This window comes from Coregonus clupeaformis, unplaced genomic scaffold (assembly GCF_020615455.1).
Source record: "Coregonus clupeaformis isolate EN_2021a unplaced genomic scaffold, ASM2061545v1 scaf0141, whole genome shotgun sequence".
In the NCBI taxonomy this organism is placed as follows: domain Eukaryota; kingdom Metazoa; phylum Chordata; class Actinopteri; order Salmoniformes; family Salmonidae; genus Coregonus; species Coregonus clupeaformis.
Genome location: NW_025533596.1, coordinates 315,697 through 342,104, shown reverse-complemented (window position 1 = coordinate 342,104; position 26,408 = coordinate 315,697). Strand labels below are relative to the sequence as shown.

Below are 26,408 nucleotides of genomic sequence, written 5' to 3'. Positions count from 1 at the left end.
CAGATGGCAGTTTCTCTTTGAAAATGTGACAATGTGCGCCTCCTCCTGCCAGACTATAGAACTACAAGATTGTTCTCATCACATGATTTTGGTGCCAAGATCACCTGACTACACACTGGTTCCCCCCTTTCTGTGCATTTGTAAATTATCTGGAAGCTACACCCAATTAGCATGTTTTGACTGTTTTTAGATAATGCAGTTTTCTTTCATGTAGAGTAACTTACGCTTTAATTCTGAATCCTTTATCACGAAACAGATTGGGGTCGTTGCAGACTCCAGAAAGCTAGCCACCTTGTTAGCTAATAGCTAGTCCAGTCATCATGCCATCTCATGATCTGACTTTGTAGCAGTTAAGTTAGCTGTTAGTTAGGGTTTCTCTGTTTTAGATCACACCTACGTTTTGCAATGTCTTCTATCCTGGATGAATACGAAGACTCGCAGAGCATCAGGCACCCTGTGCAACACAGTAGCCGCCTGTCTGCAGCCAACATCGGCATAACACACTCAGGTACTGAGGCGAGGCTACGGGCCTTTCAAATGGGTCTGTTTATGATAAGGCTCTATTGTTTGGACTATCTTTATTGTTGAATTTATGCACCGAATTACTTTAATATAGCTAGTAGAATTATTATATGTATTAATGTTCCGCTTGATACCGATTTGATAATATGGAATCGATGTTGGCAATTATGTAGCGCATTCATAAACGCTAGCTAGCGAACTACCTTTAGTGCGTATTGACGAAAGTATCTTCTGACCTAGCCCTTGACCATGACTCTCAGTTCCATTACTTTACACATAAGAGTCATTGGACGAAGGCGTCTTCTGTACGAGGGAGTTTGGTTAAAGGGTTATTTATATCTGCGTCTCTGAACACCGGTGTGTAAATGGAAGACGGATGCCACTGAAAATTACTGGCTGCAACTGTGTTAAACCCTATTAAAACAGTGTAGAGTAAGTGTATATTTTGCATTTGTAAAATAATTTTGATGTGATATGAAAGCAGAGGGCTTTATGTTTCTAGAACCGTACCGGAATTGAGAATCGATTGATGTTTAGATTGAGTATTTGGCTGTTTTGGCTGACAGAGCCAATTCGCCTCTAAACAGAACATGTAAGGTCCTTGGACTATAAGGAGTAATGTTAGCCTCATTTAGGCCATTAGTGGGCTAGCGATGATGATTGACATGATAAGTGACAATATTAATAGTTGCTTCTGATTCTTTGCAGGGTTTGTGAATGTGAGACTAGAAGAGGAGAAACCGATATTCAACAAACAGAGGATTGATTTCTCACCCCCAGAGAAGATCAACCACTTCGCTGTCTGCAACAATCAGCTATGCATGAGTTTAGGGAAGGACACTCTTCTGAGGTAGGGGACACTTTTATCTGCAACACCCTAGTGATCCAGTGTTTTCATGGTGTTGTGAATAGCCCTGTCCAATGTTCCCTCTAAGCTGTGTGTGTGTGTGTGTGTGTGTGTGTGTGTGTGTGTGTGTGTGTGAGGGAGTCCTGGCTCCAGGACTGCCACGCAGAAGAAATACCTGCCCGCGCAGAGAGACGCACAAGTTTGAACTTCACTGAGTTCACCCTGTTAGTTTACACTATATTTATATCAACATTTTCCTCTGTGGGACTTGTGATCGAATCAACATAGTATCACCCCCCTTTGAATGCAAACAAATCTAACATTGCAAGATTGAGTTAGTGATTTTGTTGTAGACATTGCGCATCCAGAGAGGTTAAGCGAGAGGCCAAAATCTGTATAAAATAAGCCCAATGCATTTCTATGGGCTTATTTTGGACCTAAGCTTGTCGCCTGCCTTCACGCCTTTGGGACAACAACTTCCATTGTTAGGGCGAAGACATGAGCAACTCATTATAGACAGATGTCTGGCGCATCGGAGGAGAATTCTGACCGGTAGCCTACAAGTGGTGTTTTTCCGGTCGTGGGTGGATGCGTTTATCAGCTCAGAGCGCATAGTGACGTGTGCACGTTTGTTGATATTCTTTGCAAGTTATTAGCCCAGATATATAGTGAATTATTAGTTAGCAATGGGAGAGTGATTGCGTCCTAAAAGAGGACAAAACTTGTAGGCCTACATTTCTAGCTGTTTTTGAAAAATGAGTCTGGTAAATAGCTGGTTTATGTCTTAAAGTGGCAGTGTTGTATTTTGAGAGGCTGGAATTTGGAAAGAAGCCATCATGCAGAGAGAGGGTGGCCTACATTTCTGTCTAATTGACTGTATGGTGATAATAATTGATTTTATTTTATAAATTGGTTTCTTGCATCATACAACACAATAAAATGCTATTTTCAGTCACCTATTTGGCCTATGGTGTTACAGACCAGTAAAACATCAGTCCTACTTGTGTAAGTGGCTAAAAAGGTTAATGTCAAGCCTCACATGTTTTTAGAAAGTTTCATGCCAGCAACAAACACTGACACTACACATCCAAGTATATCTGAACAAATTATGAAAGGCAAGAATTGTAATTTTGAATTCAGTAAAGTGAGCGTGGAAGAGGTGAAAAGATTGTCTATCAACAATGACAAGCCACCGGGGTCTGACAACTTTGATGGAAAATTACTCCGGATAATAGCAGACGATATTGCCACTCCTATTTGCCATATCTTCAATTTAAGCCTACTAGAAAGTGTGAGCCCTCAGGCCTGGAGGGAAGCAAAAGTCATTCCGCTACCTAAGAATAGTAAAGCCCCCTTTACTGGCTCAAATAGCCGACCAATCTGCCTGTTACCAACCCTTAGTAAAGTTTTAGAATTTATTTTGACCAGATACAATGCTATTTTACAGTAGACATATTGACAACAGACTTTCAGCACGCTTATAGGGAAGGACATTCAACAAGCACAGCACGTACACAAATGACTGATGATTGGCTGAGAGAAATTGATGATGAAAAGTTTGTGGGGGCTGTTTTGTTAGACTTCAGGTTATGGCTTTAAACCCCCTGCTATATTGTGGATAAAGAGTTACCCGTCTAACAGAACACAGAGGGTGTTCTTTAATGGAAGCATCTCCAACATAATCCAGGTAGAATCAGGAATTCCCCAGGGCAGCTGTCTAGGCCCCTTACTTTTTTCAATCTTTACTAACTACATGCCACTGGATTTGAGTAAAGCCAGTGTGTCTATGTATGCGGATGACTCAACACTATACACGTCAGCTACTACAGGAAATGAAATGACTGCAACACTTAACAAAGAGCTGCAGTTAGTTTCAGAATGGGTGGCAAGGAATAAGTTAGTCCTACATATTTCAAAAACTAAAAGCAATGTATTGGAACAAATCATTCACTAAACCCTAAATCTCAACTAAATCTTGTAATAAAGTATGTGGAAATTGAGCAAGTTAAGGTGACTAAACTGCTTGGAGTAACCCTGGATTGCAAACTGTCATGGTCAAAACATATTGATACAACAGTAGCTAGGATGGGGAGAAGTCTGTCTATAATAAAGCGCTGCATTCTTAACAGCACTATCAACAAGGCAGGTCCTACAGGCTCTAGTTTTGTCGCACCTGGACTACTGTTCAGTCGTGTGGTCAGGTGCCACAAAGAGGGACTTAGGAAAATTGCAATTGGCTCAGAACAGGGCAGCACGGCTGGCCCTTGGATGTACACAGAGAGCATGTCAATCTCTCCTGGCTCAAAGTAAAGGAGATATTGACTTCATCACTACTTGTATTTGTGAGAGGTATTGACATGTTGAAGGCACCGAGCTGTCTGTTTAAACGACTAGCACACAGCTCAGACACCCATGCATACCCCACAAGACATCTCACCAGAGGTCTCTTCACAGTCCCCAAGTCCAGAACAGACTATGTGAGGCGTACAGTACTACATAGAGCCATGACTACATGGAACTCTATTCCACATCAGGTAACTGATGCAAGCAGTAGAATCAGATTTTTTAAAAACAGACACAAATACACCTTATGGAACAGCGGGGACTGTGAAGGACAGGACAGCGGAGTCACTCACCACCTTCCGGAGACATTTGAAACCCCACCTCTTTAAGGAATACCTGGGATAGGATAAAGTAATCCTTCTACCCCCCAAAAAAAACAAAAAAAACAAAACAATTTTTAAGTGATTATCCCACTGGCTATAGGGTGAACGCACCAATTGGTGAGTCACTCTGGATAAGAGCGTCTGCTAAATGACGTAAATGTGCCCTTGAGCAAGGCACTTAACCCTAATTGCTCCTGTAAGTCGCTCTGGATAAGAGCGTCTGCTAAATGACTAAAATGTAAATGTAAAATGTGAAGCAACACAAACATGCATACACACACATGATAACATACGCACTATACACACACATACACATGGATTTTGTGTTGTACATATGTGGTAGTGGGGTATGGGCCTGAGGGCACACACTTAGTGTGTTGTGAATTATGTTATGAATGTTTTAAAAATGGTATAACTGCCTTAATTTTGCCGGACCCCAGGAAGAGTAGCTGCTGCCTTGGCAGCAGCTAATGGGGATCCATAATAAATACAAATACCTGCATTGAACACCATATATAGGCTATTGTACGCTATGTCATAGAAATAAATAGGCTCTATTGGTTTTGATGATAGGCCACTCTTATAGGCCTACATTATGCTCAAATATCCACAGTAGCCTACTTGGCCACACCATAAAACTGTTACTTCAGTGTTCACAGTAAACATGCGCTGGAAGTTGCACAGAATACTCACAAGTTTCTGTTCACAAGACGTGAAATTTGCTCAGTGCCTAATTTTTTTGAAGGAACATTGGCCCTGTCACTCATGCCTATCTGTGTGAGAAGAACCGAACGTGTGAATGGTGCAGTTTGTATCTCGATGTGATCGCTAAGTGATTGGATTAAAGGGTTAAGGATTGATCATGTCAGTCATTCAGGGTGATCGGTAAAGGATTATCATGGTGTTGATTTGAGTGCCTACTGTGAAACATTGGATTGGTATAATGATGATGATAATGTCATGACTGTCCACGAGAATCCAAATAGGTCAGATCAGGTGTGCAATGAATAACTTCAATCAGACCCCCTCTCACCCGTAGAGGGGGGTTAACAGCTCACGCCCGGTCGTAAATCAAGGGAGAAGGCCCATGCTCTCCTCAAGATCCCCTAAGGAATGTATTTTTTTAGCAGACTTTTTCCCACTGAAACATTAACACGTTGAAAAGCAAGTACTGGAACAATATTTCCAACATAGAACGTGTGGAATGGTCGGAGGCAATCTACATAACACTAATGTCATTTGGTTAGTTCTTTTGTGATGTCATTACAAATGTTATAAAGGAAATACTGTAACTTGGAAAGTATACCCACTACATGTAGGAAGTTTCCATCCTAAACGTTGTGCATGTAATATGAAAAATGATTAAAGTATTTTTGTTAAGAGAGGGATTTGAGAACGCTATAAGAGATAATTGTTTTCCATAAGCTTTGCACAGTAAGTAGTCACGCCCCCGAGTGAGGTCAGAGAGCGTGTCAGCCTGACGGAACCGGCCCTTTCGAGCAGAGTGTATAAAAGGATGGGTTACGAATTAACATATCAGACCAGAAAGACGTGAAGCAGCCGCTACACGTTAAAAATGGTTGGAACATATGAGACCAGAAAGACGTCGAGCTGCAGCTCACGTTCAAAGCGAATCTCAACACGAGGTAGAGAAGAAAACTCCCCTCCCGGACAATCACTGGTACGGCTGATTAGCTGTCATAAGTACCGTATCTAGAAAAGAGAATTTAAGTGGGACCATTCTACTACTCTTTTCAAACCATCCTATTACGCTACTCTCATCACCCCACTGGGGACCATCGACACAGCTGGCTAGCCTATCTTCAAAGACGCAACTTCAAGAGCGACGGGAAGAAAAATCTATGCTGTAGTTCTGTTCGGGACTACATGACAAAGATTAAAGACTGGACAATTAAGAAGGACATTGTGACCCCTTGTGGACAATCAGAGCCTTACAAGCATGCCGCAGAAAGGCCCAACCAACCCCTGTCCAAGAGGTATACGAATACATTCATGATTTCTTACTCCAAACGGGCGGCGGTTCGTGTGCAAAGTATATCATTACTGTGAGAGTAGTTTCTAACTGTACCAAAGTATTATGTCCCTATCCCTCTCTGCATGTACCGTATTGGTGTCTAAGATGAGTGAACATTACTTTATAAAGGAGTTTATAAAGTTTTCCTCTGTATGTTGTTCCAGGATTGACCTTGCCAAGCCAGACCAGCCCAACCAGATAGAACTGGGGAGGAAGGATGACAGCAGAGTACACAAGCTCTTCTTGGACCCCACAGGTGAGAACCAGCGAGCTCTTCTTTGACTCCACAGGTGAGAACCAGGGAGCTCTTCCTGGACCCCAGAAGTGAGAACCAGGGAGCTCTTCCTGGACTCCACAGGTGAGAACCAAGGAGCTCTTCCTGGACCCCACAGGTGAGAACCAGGGAGCTCTTCCTGGACCCCACAGGTGAGAACCAGGGAGCTCTTCCTGGACCCCACAGGTGAGAACCAGGGAGCAGGAAAATAAAGTAGAATACCAGCACAGTACTCCCAGAGATGGAATGGTCCTCATCAGGATCCTCCAATTCATTCATGTTTTACCTCATTGTCGGATGAGTAATTGTGCTGACTGATACGTTTTCCATAGGGGTACTTATCAGGTAAATTATCACCAGAGTTTGGCATTTTTATTCATAGCTAATTAATGTGAGTAATCGTCACACCATTATGGTTAATCTAATTAGTACCCCAAATTAATGACAGAAACGTCTGTACCAATTCAATTCCCAATACTCGTACATTTATATTTTGGTGTATACTGAAATACAGTGGGGAAAAAAAGTATTTAGTCAGCCACCAATTGTGCAAGTTCTCCCACTTAAAAAGATGAGAGAGGCCTGTAATTTTCATCATAGGTACACGTCAACTATGACAGACAAAATGAGGAAAAAAAATCCAGAAAATCACATTGTAGGATTTTTAATGAATGTATTTGCAAATTATGGTGGAAAATAAGTATTTGGTCAATAACAAAAGTTTCTCAATACTTTGTTATATACCCTTTGTTGGCAATGACACAGGTCAAACGTTTTCTGTAAGTCTTCACAAGGTTTTCACACACTGTTGCTGGTATTTTGGCCCATTCCTCCATGCAGATCTCCTCTAGAGCAGTGATGTTTTGGGGCTGTCGCTGGGCAACACAGACTTTCAACTCCCTCCAAAGATTTTCTATGGGGTTGAGATCAGGAGACTGGCTAGGCCACTCCAGGACCTTGAAATGCTTCTTACGAAGCCACTCATTCATTGCCCGGGCGGTGTGTTTGGGATCATTGTCATGCTGAAAGACCCAGCCACGTTTCATCTTCAATGCCCTTGCTGATGGAAGGAGGTTTTCACTCAAAATCTCACGATACATGGCCCCATTCATTCGTTCCTTTACACGGATCAGTCGTCCTGGTCCCTTTGCAGAAAAACAGCCCCAAAGCATGATGTTTCCACCCCGATACTTCACAGTAGGTATGGTGTTCTTTGGATGCAACTCAGCATTCTTTGTCCTCCAAACACGACGAGTTGAGTTTTTACCAAAAAGTTCTATTTTGGTTTCATCTGACCATATGACATTCTCCCAATCCTCTTCTGGATCATCCAAATGCACTCTAGCAAACTTCAGACAGGCCTGGACATGTACTGGCTTAAGCAGGCGGACACGTCTTGCACTGCAGGATTTGAGTCCCTGGCGGCGTAGTGTGTTACTGATGGTAGGCTTTGTTACTTTGGTCCCAGCTCTCTGCAGGTCATTCACTAGGTCCCCCCCGTGTGGTTCTGGGATTTTGCTCACCGTTCTTGTGATCATTTTGACCCTACGGGGTGAGATCTTGCGTGGAGCCCCAGATCGAGGGAGATTATCAGTGGTCTTGTATTTCTTCCATTTCCTAATAATTGCTCCCACAGTTGATTTCTTCAAACCAAGCTGCTTACCTATTGCAGATTCAGTCTTCCCAGCCTGGTGCAGGTCTACAATTTTGTTTCTGGTGTCCTTTGTCAGCTCTTTGGTCTTGGCCATAGTGGAGTTTGGAGTGTGACTGTTTGAGGTTGTGGACAGGTGTCTTTTATACTGAAAACAAGTTCAAACAGATGCCATTAATACAGGTAACGAGTGGAGGACAGAGGAGCCTCTTAAAGAAGAAGTTACAGGTCTGTGAGAGCCAGAAATCTTGCTTGTTTGTAGGTGACCAAATACTTATTTTCCACCATAATTTGCAAATAAATTCATAAAAAATCCTACAATGTGATTTTCTGGATTTTTTTTTCTCAATTTGTCTTTCATAGTTGACGTGTACCTATGATGAAAATTACAGGCCTCTCTCATCTTTTTAAGTGGGAGAACTTGCAAAAATAGTGGCTGACTAAATACTTTTTTTCCCCACTGTAGGCTGAATCTCAAACCGAACACTTTGATCACTCGATATGCATGTTCACGAGTCAATCTCAAACACTAGTTGTCGAGTCATTGAGGACTCCACTGCGTCCTTCAGAGGCCTCTTTGTTCGAGTGGGCATCCTGTGCCGACTCCTTGCCCTTAGCAGCAAGTTCTTCCCATTAATCTCAGCGTGTTACCAAGCAACAACATAGTTACTACAACTTTGCTCTAAAAAATAGAATAAATGAAAATAAATCCGAAATGTATTTAGACGTTTTGACCGAGGTCTTAGTCGCGCAATTGTACATCAAGCTAAGGAGTTTAGTGCTTAAAGAAGTTGTATTTCTGAAGTTTTTATAATGCGCATGAAAACCTGTCCAGCATTATCTTGCTAGCTCTAAGCCTGAGCCAGTCATTTATATGAAGCAAAAGAGATAACCAAACAGCTAATGCAACACTAAATGCAATGCTCCTTCCATAAGCAATTTTTTGTTGTTGTGTTTTACCCCATTTTTCTCCCCAATTTTGAACTTGTCTCAACGCTGCAACTCCCCAACGGGCTCGGGAGAGTCGAAGGTTGAGTCATGCGTTCTCCGAAACATGACCCGCCAAACCGTGCTTTTTAACATCCGCCCGCTTAACCCGGTAGCACCAATGTGTCGGAGGAAACACCGTTCAACTGATGACCGAAGTCAGCCTGCAGGCGCCCGGCCCGCCACAAGGAGTTGCTAGAGCGCGATTAGCCAAGTAAAGCCCCGCCGGCCAAACCCTCCCCTAACCTGGACGACGCTGGGCCAATTGTGCGCCGCCCTATGGGACTCCCGGTCACTGCCGGTTGTGACAACCTGGGATTGAACCCGGGTCTGTAGTGACGCCTCAAGCACTGCGATGCGGTGCCTTAGACCGCTGCGCCAATCAGGAGGCCTCAACAAGTTTCTTATTAATGAAGCAGCTGTCTGTTCTGAGTCAGTGCAGTATCAAGCCAGCTGCTGATGCACTTAGCTGAGGCCACCCAAAGTTACAACGTAGTGAAACTGAAATACGGACTGACTGCTGCAAACATAGTTTACGGCGGCAATAAACCACTGATAATATATGTGTTACTGATTATTCCATAGTATTACATCAGTCATTACACAGTTCAAACACTGCTCTCTCCTCTCCTCCCCTGCAGGGTCCTACCTGGTGATCTCTCAGTACCAGATCTAACACTGCTCTCCCCTCTCCTCCCCTGCAGGGTCCCACCGGGTGATTTCTCTCAGTACCAGATCTAACACTGCTCTCCCCTCTCCTCCCCTGCAAGGTCCCACCTGGTGATCTCTCAGTACCAGATCTAACACTGCTCTCCCCTCTCCTCCCCTGCAGGGTCCCACCTGGTGATCTCTCAGTACCAGATCTAACACTGCTCTCCTCTCTCCTCCCCTGCAGGGTCCCACCTGGTGATCTCTCAGTACCAGATCTAACACTGCTCTCCCCTCTCCTCCCCTGCAGGGTCCCACCTGGTGATCTCTCAGTACCAGATCTAACACTGCTCTCCTCTCTCCTCCCCTGCAGGGTCCCACCTGGTGATCTCTCAGTACCAGATCTAACACTGCTCTCCCCTCTCCTCCCCTGCAGGGTCCCACCTGGTGATCTCTCAGTACCAGATCTAACACTGCTCTCCTCTCTCCTCCCCTGCAGGGTCCCACCTGGTGATCTCTCAGTACCAGATCTAACACTGCTCTCCCCTCTCCTCCCCTGCAGGGTCCCACCTGGTGATCTCTCAGTACCAGATCTAACACTGCTCTCCTCTCTCCTCCCCTGCAGGGTCCCACCTGGTGATCTCTCAGTACCAGATCTAACACTGCTCTCCTCTCTCCTCCCCTGCAGGGTCCCACCTGGTGATCTCTCAGTACCAGATCTAACACTGCTCTCCCCTCTCCTCCCCTGCAGGGTCCCACCTGGTGATCTCTCAGTACCAGATCTAACACTGCTCTCCCCTCTCCTCCCCTGCAGGGTCCCACCTGGTGATTTCTCAGTACCAGATCTAACACTGCTCTCCCCTCTCCTCCCCTGCAGGGTCCCACCTGGTGATCTCTCAGTACCAGATCTAACACTGCTCTCCCCCCCTGCAGGGTCCCACCTGGTGATCTCTCAGTACCAGATCTAACACTGCTCTCCCCTCTCCTCCCCTGCAGGGTCCCACCTGGTGATTTCTCTCAGTACCAGATCTAACACTGCTCTCCCCTCTCCTCCCCTGCAGGGTCCCACCTGGTGATCTCTCAGTACCAGATCTAACACTGCTCTCCCCTCTCCTCCCCTGCAGGGTCCCACCTGGTGATTTCTCTCAGTACCAGTGAGTGTCTGTATCTGAACAGGAACACCCAGAAGGTGAGGTCTCTGTCCCGCTGGAGAGGACACCTCATAGAGAGTCTAGGCTGGAACAAGCTACTGGGGACCGAGACCAACACTGGGCCCATCCTAGTGGGAACCAGCCAGGGAATCATCTTCGAGGCTGAGATCTCTGCTTCAGAGGGAAGCCTGTTTAACACCAACCCTGACCAGTACTTCAAACAGGTGAGAACACACACACACACACACACACACACACACACACACACACACACACAGTAGGCTACTTCAAACAGGTCAGTGATGGGATCTGAAAATAAACATGAGTGACAAAATACAGCATCGCCCCAAGATAATGTTTTTTTAGCTTGAACCCATGGAAAGCCATGCTAATCAAACCTCTTTGACATTCAAACTAATTAATCAATGCTGATTTAGTTACACTCCTTCATGTGAACTTATCCGCAGGCTGCAAGCTTTTGTTAACAGCTTTTGTTACTGTATTTGATGTAGCATTTAGAAAATATGTTTGCAGAACTAGTCCTTATTATAATGAGTCATGTATGTAATTGAAACACAGGTCCATTCCCTGGAGGAGGATGGGAAGCCAGCTCCAGTATGCTGTATGGAGGTGGAGCGAGGTCTGGAGTCTAAAGTCTTCATCATCGCCACCACCAGGAAGCGCCTGTTCCAGTTCGTAGGTCGCGTGGCAGACGGTTCAGAGCAGCAAGGCTTCAGCTCCATCTTCTCACAGAACCAGGTCTGTTACAGCAGCTTCTTTAGACAACAGGGCTTGGAGCCCAAATGGCAACCTATTCACTATATAGTGCACTACTTTTGGTCAGAGCCTTTTGAAGGTCTGGCCTAAAGTAGTGCACTTGATAGGAAATAGAAGTGAATATGGCTCCATTTCGGACGCAAACCAGATAAATGACTATTTCACTTCATACTATACCTGTCCATTTACACTTTATGCACTTTTCTCACTTCTCTAATGACTTCTAGCAACTATGCCATTCATTGTTATATTTGTTGTTAGAACTTGTTTTATAAACTGGGTGGTTCAGGCCCTGAATGCTGATTGGCTGACAGCCGTGGTATATCAGACCGTATACCATGGGTATGACAAAATATTTATTTTTACTGCTCTAATTACATTTGTAACCAGTTTATAATAGCAATAAGGCACCTTGGGGGTTTGTGGTGTATATGGCCAATATACCACAGCGAAGGGCTGTATCTAGGCATTCCGCATTGCGTCGTGCATAAGAACAGCCCTTAGCCGTGGTATATTGTCCATATAACACACCCCCCCGGGCCTTATTGCTTAAATATAAAGCTGATGCCCAGTTTCCAGAAGTATAATGAGTTATCATTTGTTATAAGCATGTATAAGCCGTTATAATGTCTTATAACAATGCTTATAAGAGGTTATGCCTTTATTACTACTAGGAGCTGCTGCCCAGCTTCCAGGAGTTTCCCTTTAACATGGGCTACAGTGAGATCACCTTCTACACTTCCAAGCTCAGGTCCTGCCCCAAGGCCTTCGCATGGATGATGGGTAATGGAGTTCTCTACGGTCAGCTGGACTACGTCAGGCTGGACTCACTGCTCAGTGATGTGCAGGTACTGTTTTCTATACTATTATAAAGTACTTTATATTTAGGCTAGTATACTTTCAGGTTTGATGTGCTGTAGAAGTAAGATCCCCACAGGTGATGTGTGTGTTCTGAAGGTCTATTAAATACATTTTGTCATTGGTCTTTCAAAACAATTATATTGTAGTCTTGAAATTCAAATTGCTGATTTAACAAAAAAACTATAATACTTTCTTTCTCTCTCCATCAGGTGTGGGATTACACCCCAGACATAGACTTTAGTTTCAACAAGCCCATCTCCATCGTGTTGACTCAGTTCCACTTTCTACTCCTCCTCCCTGACCGCGTCAAGGCCATCTGCACCCTCAACGGACAGGTGAGCCTCTGACTCTGCTGCTGCTTAGTCCAGGTTACTGTAAAAGGTGTAGGCCAGGTTACTGTAAAAGGTGTAGGCCAGGTTACTGTAAAAGGTGTAGGCCAGGTTACTGTAAAAGGTGTAGGCCAGGTTACTGTAAAAGGTGTAGGCCAGGTTACTGTAAAAGGTGTAGGCCAGGTTACTGTAAATGGTGTAGGCCAGGTTACTGTAAAAGGTGTAGGCCAGGTTACTGTAAAAGGTGTAGGCCAGGTTACTGTAAAAGGTGTAGGCCAGGTTACTGTAAAAGCACTTTGTGACAACTGCTGATGTAAAAAATAGTGCACTATTTTTGATGAGAGCTCTGGTCAAAAGAAGTGCACTATGAAGTAGTGCACTACTATGAACTGTTCAACGTTGGTCTGACCAATCGGAATCTAGGGTTCAAGATTGTTTTGATCACAAGGACTGGGATATGTTCCGGGTTGCCTCTTTGAATAGTATTGACGTATGCATAGAGAATGTTGTTCCCACTGTGAAGATTAGAACTTATCCAAACCAAAAACCGTGGACAGATGGCAGTATTAGAGCAAAACTGAAAGCGCGAACCACAGCATTTAACCACGGCAGGGTGACTGGGAACATGGACATGTACAACCAGACCAGCTATGACCTCCGTAAGGCAATCGGAGGCAAAACGACAGTTCAGAAAAGTGGAGTCGCAATTCACCAGCTCAGACACGAGACGTTTGTGGCAGAGACTCCAGACCAATGTTCCCTCTAAGCTGCGGGCATGCACAGCTCCCATCGGACTGCCGTGCAGAAGAAATATCAGCCCGTGCAGAGAAGCACGAGATTGAACTTCACTCAACTCTCTAGAGTTTTCCCCTTTAGTTAACACTATCAACGTTTCTCTCTACTGTGGGAATTGTGCTCGAATCAACGCAATAAGAGCCACTTTCAATGTAACATACCGAAACAAAATAAACTTTGCAAGACTTAAGTATGCAAAGCTAACTGTGCAAGAGATTTTCTTGTAGGCAGAGCGCATTGGAGTAGGATTCTATTGCAATGACAGACACGACTCAGGCCCATACTGTACACAGACCGTTGCGCCATAACCAATCAGAGCTGCAGTAGGACTATATGCAAATAGCCATTGCCATATATGGATCTGTTCGATTTACTTTGAACTGGACTGTTTTTACAGCATGAGCGGTCGCGAGTAGATGCGCTTGTTTTTAGATCAAAGCGATAGCTGCATGTAACCACCTGTGCACATTTGTTCATATCCTTTGCTAGTTAGTGAGTTATTAGCCCAGTTATAGATCATTTCTAGTCAACAATGGGGGAGTGGTTACTTCCTACAAGAGCACAAAATGTGTGCATTTCTAGATATCTTTGAAAAAGCAAGTCGGGTAAAGAGCTTTTTTTTTATGTCTTAAAGGGGCATTGTTGTATTTTGAGACGGTCTTGAAGAAGCTAAGTAGCCAATAGGCAGAGGGTAGCATAATTTGTCTGATTCTCTGTAATAATGGTATGAGAATAATAATAATTTTTATTTTGTAAAGTGGGTTCTTGCATCAAACAACACAACATTTTCAGTCACCTCCTTGTCTGAAGGACAAGTGGATAAACAGGTTAATGTCAAGTCCTGAATGTTGTTTTTCAAAAGTCTCATGGAATGTAGGCCTACATTGAACACCACACATTGGCTGCTACTGTAGGCTGAATGATAGAACTGCTATTTCCATGATAAAACGTTATGGGATGCATTTCTCTCCATTGTTTTTGATTGTAGGCCACTCCAGTAGGCCTACATTATGATCAAATAGCCACAGTAGCCTACTTGGCCACTGTTAAAACTGTAACTTAAAGCAGGTACAACCTGAGTGGGAACGGTCGTTAAGATACTAACAGCTTACAGACGGTAGGCAATTAAGGTCACAGTTATGAAAACTTAGGACACTAAAGAGGCCTTTCTACTGACTCTGAAAAACACCAAAAGAAAGATGCCCAGTGTCCCTGCTCATCTGCGTGGACATGCCTTAGGTATGCTGCAAGGAGGCATGAGGACTGCAGATGTGGCCAGGGCAATAAATTGCAATGTCCGTACTGTGAGACGCCTAAGACAGCGCTACAGGGGGACAGGACGGACAGCTGATCGTCCCCGCAGTGGCAGACCACGTGTAACAAAACCTGCACAGGATCGGTACATCCGAACATCACACCTGCGGGACAGATACAGGATGGCAACAACAACTGCCCGAGTTACACCAGGAACGCACAATCCCTCCATCAGTGCTCAGACTGTCCGCAATAGGCTGAGAGAGGCTGGACTGAGGGCTTGTAGGCCTGTTGTAAGGCAGGTCCTCACCAGACATCACCGGCAACAACGTCGCTTATGGACCCAAACCCACCGTCGCTGGACCAGACAGGACTGGCAAAAAGTGCTCTTCACTGACGAGTCGTGGTTTTGTCTCCCTTGGGGTGATGGTCGGATTTGCGTTTATCGTCGAAGGAATGAGCGTTACACCGAGGCCTGTACTCTGGAGCGGGATCGATTTGGAGGTGGAGGGTCCGTCATGGTCTGGGGCGGTGTGTCACAGCATCATCGGACTGAGCTTGTTGTCATTGCAGGCAATCTCAACGATGTGCATTACAGGGAAGACATCCTCCTCCCTCATGTGGTACCCTTCCTGCAGGCTCATCCTGACATGACCCTCCAGCATGACAATGCCACCAGCCATACTGCTCATTCTGCACGTGATTTCATGCAAGACAGGAATGTCAGTGTTCTGCCATTGCCAGCGAAGAGCCCGGATCTCAATCCCATTGAGCACGTCTGGGACCTGTTGGATCGGTGGGTGAGGGCTAGGGCCAGGGCCATTCCCTCCAGAAATGTCTGGGAACTTGCAGGTGCCTTGGTGGAAGAGTAGGGTAACATCTCACAGCAAGAACTGGCAAATCTGGTGCAGTCCATGAGGAGGAGATGCACTGCAGTACTTAATGCAGCTGGTGACCACACCAGATACTGACTGACTTTTGATTTTGATACCCCCCCCATGTTCAGGGACACATTATTCAATTTCTGTTAGTCACATCTCTGTGATTATGTCTCAGTTGTTGAATCTTGTTATGTTCTTACAAATATTTACACATGTTAAGTTTGCTGAAAATCAACACAGTTGACAGTGAGAGGACGTTTCTTTTTTTGCTGAGTTTATATACACACACACAGTACCAGTCAAAGGTTTGGACACACCTACTCATTCCAGGGTTTTTCTTTATTTTTACTATTTTCTACATTGTAGAATAATAGTGAAGGCATCAAAACTATGAAATAACACATATGGAGTAATGTAGTAACCAACAAAGTGTTATATTTGAGATTTTTCAAAGTAGCCACCCTTTGCCTTGATGACAGCTTTGCACACTCTTCACGAGATGCACACTCTTCCAGCTTCATGAGATTGTCACCTGGAATGCATTTCAATTAACAGGTGTGCCTTGTTAAAAGTTAATTTGTGGACTTTCTTTCCTTCTTAATGCGTTTGAGCCAATCAGTTGTGTTGTGACAAGGTAGGGGTGGTATACAGAAGAAAGCCCTATTTGGTGAAAGACCAAGTCCATATTATGGCAAGAACAGCTCAAATAAGCAAAGAGAAACGACAGTCCATCATTACTTTAAGACATGAAGGTCAGTCAATCCAGAACATTTCCACGAACTTTGAACGTTTCTTCAAGTGCAGTCGCAAAAACCATCAAGCGCTATGATTGAAACTGGCTCTCATGAGGACCGCCACAGGAAAGGAAGACCCAGAGTTACCTCTGCTGCAGAGGATACATTCATTAGAGTTAACTGCACCTCAGATAGCAGCCCAAATATATGCTTCACAGAGTTCAATAATAATAATAATAATAATAATATGCCATTTAGCAGACGCTTTTATCCAAAGCGACTTAGTCATGCGTGCATACATTATTATTTTTTTGGTGGTCCCGGGGATCGAACCCACTACCTTGGCGTTACAAGCGCCGTGCTCTTACCAGTTGAGCTACAGAGGACCACTCAGTTGACTCCTGAGTGGCGCAGTGGTCTAAGGCACTGCATCGCAGTGCTAACTGTGCCACTAGAGATCCTGGTTCGAATCCAGGCTCTGTCGCAGCCGGCGTGTGGCGCGGCGTTGTGCGCCGCCCATGAGTCTCCCGGTCGCAACCGACACATCTCAACATCAACTATTCAGAGACTGTGTAAATCAGGCCTTCATGGTCGAATTGCTGCAAGGAAACCACTACTAAAGGACACCAATAAGAAGAAGAGACTTGCTTGGTCCAAGAAACACGAGCAATGGACATTAGACCGGTGGAAATCTGTCCTTTTGGTCTTATTAGTCTAAATTTGAGATTTCTGGTTCCAACTGCCGTGTCTTTGTGAGACGCAGAGTAGGTGAACGGATGATCTCCGCATGTGTGGTTCCCACTGTGAAGCATGGAGGAGGAGGTGTGATGGTGTGGGGGTGCTTTGCTGGTGACACTGTCTGTGATGATTTATTTCGAATTCAAGGCACACTTAACCAGCATGGCTACCACAGCATTCTGCAGCGATACGCCATCCCATCTGGTTTGCGCTTAGTGGGACTATAATTTGTTTTTCAACAGGACAATAACCCAAAACACACCAGGCTGTGTAAGGGCTATTTGACCAAGGAGAGTGATGGAGTGCTGCATCAGATGACCTGGCCTCCACAATCCCCCGACCTCAACCCAATTGGGATGGTTTGGGATGAGTTGGACCGCAGAGTGAAGGAAAAGCAGCCAACAAGTGCTCAGCATATGTGGGAGCTCCTTCAAGACTGTTGGAAAAGCATTCCTCATGAAGCTGGTTGAGAGAATGCCAAGAGTGTGCAAAGCTATCATCAAGACAAAGGGTGGATACATTGAAGAATCTCAAATATAAAATATTTTGATTTGTTTAACACTTTTTTGGTTACTACATGATTCCATATGTGTTATTTCATAGTTTTGATGTCTTCACTATTATTCTACAATGTAGAAAATAGTAAAAATAAAGAGAAACCCTTCAATAAGTAAGTGTGTCCAAACTTTTGACTGGTACTGTATATATTCCAGACTCTGACATTTGCTCGTTCTGATATTTCTTGATTTCTTTCTTTTTTTTAAATATTTTTTGGACTTGTGTGTATTGTTTGTCATTACTGCATTATTGGAGCTAGAAACATAAGTATGTCACTGCACCTGTGATAACATATGACCAATGAAATGTTATTTGATTTAGTGCACTGCTTTTGACTAGGGCCCCCTTTATGAATATATTTAAATTGATTGATTGACAGGTGGTGTACGAGGACGTTTTCCCTGATAAGTTTGGCACCCTGAAGAAAATGATCAAAGATCCTGCAGGAGGCCTGGTGTGGATTTACACTGAGAAGGCTGTCTTTAGGTATGTTTACATTCCATTTTATATTTTAGTCATTTAACAGACACTCCTGCCCAGAGAGACTTACAATTAGTGCATTCAACTAAGATCGGCAAAACAACCGCATATCACGGCCATATCACTGTCATTGCTTGTCCATATATGTATATGCTCTTAAATTCCATTCCTTACTAGATTTGTGTGTGTTGGGTATATGTTGTGAAATTGTTAGATATTACTTGTTAGATATTACTGCACTGTCGGAGCTAGAAGCACAAGCATTTCGCTACACCCGCTATAACAGGAGGAGCACTGCCAGAGCCCTGCAAAATGACCTCCAGCAGGCCACAAATGTGCATGTGTCTGCTCAAACGGTCAGAAACAGACTCCATGAGGGTGATATGAGGGCCCGACGTCCACAGGTGGGGGTTGTGCTTACAGCCCAACACTGTGCAGGACGTTTGGCATTTGCCAGAGAACACCAAGATTGGCAAATTCGCCACTGGCGCCCTGTGCTCTTCACAGATGAAAGCAGGTTCACACTGAGCACATGTGACAGACGTGACAGAGTCTGGAGATGCCGTGGAGAACGTTCTGCTGCCTGCAACATCCTCCAGCATGACCGGTTTGGCGGTGGGTCAGTCATGGTGTGGGGTGGCATTTCTTTGGGGGGCCGCACAGCCCTCCATGTGCTCGCCAGAGGTAGCCTGACTGCCATTAGGTACCGAGATGAGATCCTCAGACCCCCTTGTGAGACCATATGCTGGTGCGGTTGGCCCTGGGTTCCTCCTAATGCAAGACAATGCTAGACCTCATGTGGCTGGAGTGTGTCAGCAGTTCCTGCAAGAGGAAGGCATTGATGCTATGGACTGGCCCGCCCGTTCCCCAGACCTGAATCCAATTGAGCACATCTGGGACATCATGTCTCGTTCCATCCACCAACGCCACGTTGCACCACAGACTGTCCAGGAGTTGGCGGATGCTTTAGTCCAGGTCTGGGAGGAGATCCCTCAGGAGACCATCCGCCACCTCATCAGGAGCATGCCCAGGCGTTGTAGGGAGGTCATACAGGCACGTGGAGGCCACACACACTACTGAGCCTCATTTTGACTTGTTTTAAGTTGGATCAGCCTGTAGTGTGGTTTTCCACTTTAATTTTGAGGGTGACTCCAAATCCAGACCTCCATGGGTTGATAAATTTGATTTCCATGGATAATTTTTGTGTGATTTTGTTGTCAGCACATTCAACTATGTAAAGAAAAAAGTATTTAATAAGATTATTTCATTCATTCAGATCTAGGATGTGTTGTTTAAGTGTTTCCTTTATTTTTTTGAGCAGTGTATTATAATAATAATAATAATAATAAAAATAATATGCCATTTAGCAGACGCTTTTATCCAAAGCGACTTACAGTCATGTGCGCATACATTTTTACGTATGGGTGGTCCCGGGGATCGAACCCACTACCCTGGCGTTACAAGCTCCATGCTCTACCAATTGAGCTACAGAGGACCACAATACATTCTATTTGATATCACTGCCATTGGCAGTAAATCCTTTACAATAGCCACTATCTGTGGAATCAGGCTAGATCTGCCGTTGGCAGTTAAACCTTATTCAGCCACTATCTGTGGAATCAGGCTAGATCTGCCGTTGGCAGTTAAACCTTGTTCAGCCACTATCTGTGGAATCAGGCTAGATCTGCCATTGGCAGTTAAACCTTGTTCAGCCACTATCTGTGGAATCAGGCTAGATCTGCCATTGGCAGTTAAACCTTGTTCAGCCACTATCTGTGGAATCAGGATAGATCTGCCATTGGCAGTTAAACCTTGTTCAGCCACTATCTGTGGAATCAGGATAGATCTGCCATTGGCAGTTAAACCTTGTTCAGCCACTATCTGTGGAATCAGGATAGATCTGCCATTGGCAGTTAAACCCTTGTTCAGCCACTATCTGTGGAATCAGACTAGAAAGAAAAGACAAGTAAGCGTGACAAGTACAACAGTATGTTTATTTTTTATTTTTTTCTCTCTCAATCCAGATACCACATCCAGAGAGAAGCCAGGGATGTGTGGCAGATGTACATGAGTATGAACAAGTTTGACCTGGCTAAGGAGTACTGCCGGGACCGGCCAGAGTGCATGGACATGCTCCTGGCTAAGGAGGCAGAGCACTGCTTCCAGAACAAACGCTACCTGGAGAGTGCCAAGTGCTACGCCCTGACCCAGAACTACTTTGAAGAGATTGCTTTGAAGTTTATCGAGGCAAAACAGGACGAGGCTCTGAAAGAGTTCCTGCTGAAGAAACTCAATAATTTAAAACAGGTATGATGTTTCTATGTTTTTGTGACTAAGTTTATAATTCAATACCATACAACTTTGTCCATTACAGAGAACAATGGAAGCTTGTCTTCTGCTCACTTCTCAACCCCCCCCCAGATAGTTTGTCTTTTGTGTGGTCTGTTTTCAACTGTGTATTTTTATCATGTCATATTTGATACTTTATTTTATCATGTTACCCCTGCTTGCAAAGCAACTTTTCTTCTGGGGACAATAAAGATTGATTTGATTGATTGATTGATTGATTGAAACAGAGTGAGAAGACCCAGATCACCTTACTGGTCACCTGGCTGACTGAGCTCTACCTGAACCGCCTGGGGCTTCTAGAATCAGATGATGGGAAACATGGGGTGTTCCAGGAGACGCGTGATGAGTTCCGGAAGTTCCTCAGTAGCTCCAAACACAAGGAGTGTCTCTATAACAACCGTACGACCATCTATGACCTGCTGGCTAGCCATGGCAACGTGGACGACATGGTCTACTTCTCTGTCATCATGAAGGTATCTTATGATGCTATTTATCCAGGCTTGGGTTCAAGTCAGAAAGGGATCCACATTTCAATTCCAAAATGTCCTCATTGAAAAGCATTGAAGAGAATCGGAATTTGAATTTGAGTGTACTTCCTGAATTGTCTGGAATTGAAATGGAATTGACCCCAACCCTGCTATTCATTCATGGGATTGTATTGTGGTATTTATAGCTGCTATCTTTTGGTGGTCTCTAATGGTGCGGCGTGTTTAGGACACTTTCTATGGCTGATGACTTTATTTTCAGTTTTGTAAAGTATGTATGTTTATGTGCTACTGTTTGACATGACATTTTAATAAAGAATCTATATCTATTTATCTCTCTAGGACTATGAGAGGGTGATCTCCCACCACTGTCAGCATGATGACTATAGCGCCGCCCTGGAGGTGCTCTCTAAGCACTGCGACGAGAAACTCTTCTATAAGTTCTCCCCCGTCCTCATGCAACACATACCTAAGAAGGTGATGCAACGATTTTATCTGCTTGCATTGAAATGTTTTGTTGTTTATTGTTGTCTGTGTTCAAGTACACTGCAATTCTGTTTGAAATGCAATACAATACCATACCATACTTGATTGTCCATTTTCGTAGAAATTCATGGCATGTAAAGTGCCAACGTGTATTTGTGAAAGGGGAATGAATGAATATACCTCTAATAATCACAAGGTGGTAGATGCCTGGATCCAGATGGGCAGCAGGCTGGAACCTAAGAAGCTGATCCCAGCCCTGGTCAACTACAGTCAGATGGGTTCTACACAACAGATCCACGAGACCATCCGCTACATGGAGTTCTGCGTCTACCAGCTCACGGTGACAGAAGAGGCCATACACAACTATCTGCTGTCCCTCTACGCCAAGTACAAGCCTGATAGTCTCCTGTGGTACCTGGAACAGGTAGGTTCAAGGCTGCGTCCGTCCCAAATGGCACCCTATCCCCTATGTAGTACACTACTGTGGACCCATAGAGACGCAGACCAAATGCTAATTATATTATGTACCTTTTCTTTTTTTTTGTAATGTCATGTTTTCCCTATATTTGCTATTTTATTCTTAATTTACTCTGTGTCCTTGGGTATCTTGATCAAATATACATAAACACATTAATTGTTAATGAATTATTATGAATAAAAAGTGATATTTATTGTTATTATTATTGACAGGCTGGTACCCACGCGTCCGACATCCACTATGACTTAAAGTACACCCTGAGGCTGTGTGCGGAACATGGCTTCCTCCAGGCCTGTGTTCTGGTCTATAAGATCATGGGGCTGTATGAGGAAGCTGTCGATCTGGCTCTACAAGTGAGTATCTTGGCCAGTTTTGATTTAATATGTAGCTAAATGTTTGATCATGTGATATTAACGGGATGTTGTAACAGCCACACATGCAAGATGAGAAAGTGGAAGTGCCAATAGTGAGCTACACGGTCATATAGGTTATCTGAAAGTGCTATTGGTCTACGTCAGTATACACCGAGTGGACAAAACATTAGGAACACCTTCCTAATATTGAGTTGCACCCCCTTTTGCCCTCAGAACAGCCTCAATTCATCGAGGCACGGACTCTACAAGGTGTCGAAGGCGTTCCACAGGGATGCTGGCCCATGTTGACTCCAATGCTTCCCACAGTTGTGTCAAGTTGGCTGGACGTCCTTTGGGTGGTGGACCATTCTTGATACACACGGGAAACTGTTGAGCGTTTGACACACTCAAACCAGTGCGCCTGGCACCTACTACCATACCCTGTTCAAAGGCACTTCAATATTCTGTCTTGCCCATTCACCCTCTGAATGGCACACATACACGATCCATGTCTCAATTGTCTCAAGGCTTAAAAATCCTTCTTCAGAGGGCCTCCTGAGAGGCGTCACTACAGACCCGGGTTCGATCCCGAGCTGTATCACATAGGGCGGCGCACAATTGGCCCAACATGGTTAGGGGAGGGTTTGACCGGGGGGGGCTTTACTTGGCTCATCGTGCTCTAGAGACTCCTTGTGGCGGGCCGGACACATTGGTGCGGCTGGCTTCCGGGTTAAGCGGGCGGGTGTTAAGAAGCGTGGTTTGGCGGGTCATGTTTCGAGGATGCATGACTCGACCTTCGCCTCCCGAGCCCGTTGGGGAGTTGCAGCGATGAGACAAGATTGAAATTGGGGAGAAAAAGGGGGTAAAATACATCCTTTAACCGTCTCCTCCCCTTCATCTACACTGATTTGAAGTGGATTTAACAAGTGACATCAATAAGGGATCATATTCCTAATGTAATTGCCACCTTTAGCTGCAATGACTCCAACCAAACACTTCCTGTAGTTGTTGATCAGTCTCACGTCGCTCTGGAGGAATTTTGGCCCTCTCTTCCATGCAGAACTGCTTTAACTCAGCGACATTTGTGGGTTTTCGAGCATGAACTGCTCGTTTAAAGTCCTGCCTCATGTCGTCCAATTATTATTATTATTATTTTTTTTCTAAACTCAGGTTCCCTTTATCTAATATTAGGTTTTGGTTGAAGATATGATAACATTCAGTATAAAAAATATGCAAAAATAGAGAAAATCAGAAAGGTGGCAAATACTTTTTCACAGGATCTGAAAGTGGTATTAGTCTACATGAGTAAATGTTAAAACAGGATCTGAAAGTGCATCTATCAAGCGTGCATGTTGTTATTTTGGCTACGCACAGCACTGGGGGGGTGGGGGGGGTGGGGGGGAGAGCTTTCCTAAACCAGCTGGTGTGTAACTCTTCTCCTGTGCTGTTGAGATGCAAGATACATTTCCCGAAAGGGACACAATAATGAATTATTATTATTAATATTATTATTATTATTATTATTCCAGGTGGATGTGGACCTGGCCAAGTCGTGTGCTGACCTGCCTGAGGATGACGAGGAGTTGAGGAAGAAGTTGTGGCTGAAGATTGCCCGTCACGTGGTGCAGGAGGAGAAGGATGTGAAGAAGGCCATGAACTGTCTGTCCAGCTGTAACCTGCTGAAGATAGAAGACATACTGCCTTTCTTCCCAGACTTCGTCACCATAGACCACTTCAAGGTTTACCCTGTTAAAGATAATACATTGGATTTATATAGCATTTTTCTTAAGCCCAAAGACACTTCTACACACAATTTTTACATTTTAGTCATTTAGCAGACACTCTTATCCAGAGCGACTTACAGTTAGTGAGTGCATACATTTTTCATACTGGCCCCCCCCCCCATGGGAATCGAACACACAACCCTGGCGTTGCAAGCGCCATGCTCTACCAACTGAACTACTGGAGGCTAAGTACATAGAGAAGTAATCGGACCTGGGTGTTTTATACTATCTAGGTTACATTCTACTAAGTTCAGTGTTTGAGGTGCGCTTCATTTACCTTGGATCTTGCACTTTTGTGACTATTCCATTGGTTTCGTTGTACCAGGCAAATCCAAACATATCGCAAGCATATGTGTATATATTGTGTGTATGACGTGTTGGAACCAAATTAATTTCCCCATGTAGGATAATGAAGTTGACAAAACGATATCCCTCCCTCCCTCCCCTGCAGGAGGCTATCTGCAGCTCTTTAGAGGAGTACAACCAGCACATAGACGAGCTGAAGCAGGAGATGGAGGAGGCGACGGAGAGCGCCAAGCGGATCAGAGAGGACATCCAGGAGATGAGGAACAAGTACGGGGTGGTGGAGAGCCAGGAGAAATGCGCTGCCTGCGACTTCCCCCTCCTCAACAGACCCTTCTACCTGTTCCTCTGTGGTCACATGTTCCACTACGACTGCCTCTTCCTGGAGGTCAGTGTGCAAACCGTTTTTATTTGACCCTTGAAGCTATTTCAAGAACGGTTGTCTAACGATATATACCAGGAGGTCATACCAGTAGGTCAGTAGCACACCATTTTTACCTCGACCTTTGACCCTATTTCATGAAGAGTTGGCTAACAATGTAACAATGCAAACCGAGACATCGGGTCATTACTACATACATTTGTTAATGATGTACACTACATACAGATGGAAAATGGCTTGGAGGGGGATATCCCAAAAACATTAACATAAGATATGTCTCATTTATAATCACAACTAATATGTCATTTCTTTCAGGAGATTCAATAGTTCAATAACCTATTTATTATTCACTACCATATATGGACCTCACATACTGTAACGGTGTATCTTTCCTCAGGTGAGCCCTCACCTGTCCACTTACAAGCAGACTAAACTAGGTGAGCTGCAGAAGAAGCTGGCCGCAGCCACTCAGGCCTCCAAGTCTCGCCACCGCCCCTCCCCCAAGGAGAAGGAGAAGGAGGAGGGGAACGACACTGCCAGCCTGGGCAAAGGAAGCGCTGGGGTCAGCCGTGAGCAGATCAAGTCTGACATCGATGACATCATCGCGTGTGAATGTGTGTACTGCGGCGAGCTGATGATCAAGTCGATCGACAAGCCGTTTATTGATCCACAGAAGTTAGAGGAGGAGAAGTCCAGCTGGCTCTGAGTGAAATGGTTGGCAGCTTGGCACTGAAACTGGATGGGTCTGAAATGGCAGATTTGAGGTGGCTCGCTGAAATGAACTAGGTCTGAAATGGACTGCCTGATATGAGCGGGGAAAATTAGACTGAAAAAGGTCTGAAATTAGTGAAATGGGCTTTAGCTGTCTGAACCTATGAGAGCTGAAATAGATTTGTCTATTTTCAGAAATAGCTGAAATGATGACTGAAATGTGCAGCATGTGTTGTCTGAAATGGAAACGACCAGTGTGTAGATTGCTGTGTGTGTACTATAGGCCAGGAAACAGCTGTTATTCTCTGTGATAATGGGACGTATCGCCACAGCTGCACAGTGCCTGGTGATGGGGACTCACAGGAGTGGGGAAGAATGCAGGCGCTCCTATATAAGCTCTTCTCCCCTAATCGTAACATGATATATTCTACAGTCTCTCTCTCTCTCTCTCATTTCTCTGCGAAGCTTTTAAAAAAAACTGCTTTGAGCTATGTCAGTCACACACACAGCTTTATTACGCATTACAAGATCGGTTCACTATCTTTACACCCGTCTGTTTAAATTAACAATTAACTTGTGACATTTTCTCTGAAATTGAATGCATATTTATAAATATCAACTGGTATTAGTTAGCTCCACTGGCTAGTGACATGAATAGTACTATGAAATGTATGTAAAGAACTACAGTTTTTGTTATTAGTGTCACTTACGGCATCATGAGAACTTTCTTCACCCTTGTTATATTGGCTAACAGTTTATTCTGTTGTGACACCCTCTGAGATCAGGTCAATGTGACCCACTTTGCTATGGTTTGCAAAATGCACCTATGAAAATTAAACAAATATTTTATTCTGTTTTTGGAATTGTTATATTTCAAGTGTTTTGAATG

At 44.4% G+C, this 26,408-nt stretch overlaps 1 protein-coding gene across 1 annotated transcript; it reads left to right on the top strand.

Annotated features, from left to right (window-relative positions):
• Positions 1-75: 75 nt before the first annotated feature.
• Positions 76-26,375, top strand: LOC121548526 (vacuolar protein sorting-associated protein 18 homolog). Its single transcript, XM_041859991.2, has 16 exons — positions 76-508; positions 1,231-1,372; positions 6,235-6,326; positions 10,755-11,005; positions 11,361-11,540; positions 12,233-12,406; positions 12,629-12,754; positions 18,088-18,194; positions 20,213-20,495; positions 20,765-21,010; positions 21,365-21,499; positions 21,705-21,932; positions 22,199-22,339; positions 23,869-24,078; positions 24,575-24,814; positions 25,206-26,375. Exons 1-16 carry the CDS (start codon positions 406-408, stop codon positions 25,512-25,514), a joined length of 2,967 nt encoding a protein of 988 aa, XP_041715925.2. The 5' UTR covers positions 76-405; the 3' UTR covers positions 25,515-26,375.
• Positions 26,376-26,408: the final 33 nt, after the last annotated feature.

What these genes read in the sequence shown, in the direction of transcription:
- LOC121548526 (XM_041859991.2), top strand. Translation starts at nt 406, where the DNA reads ATGTCTTCTATCCTGGATGAATACGAAGACTCGCAGAGCATCAGGCAC. An exon ending in CATCGGCATAACACACTCAG is followed by an intron (nt 509 to 1,230) that starts GTACTGAGGCGA and finishes GATTCTTTGCAG; the next exon opens with GGTTTGTGAATGTGAGACTA. An exon ending in ACTTCTCTGTCATCATGAAG is followed by an intron (nt 21,011 to 21,364) that starts GTATCTTATGAT and finishes TTATCTCTCTAG; the next exon opens with GACTATGAGAGGGTGATCTC.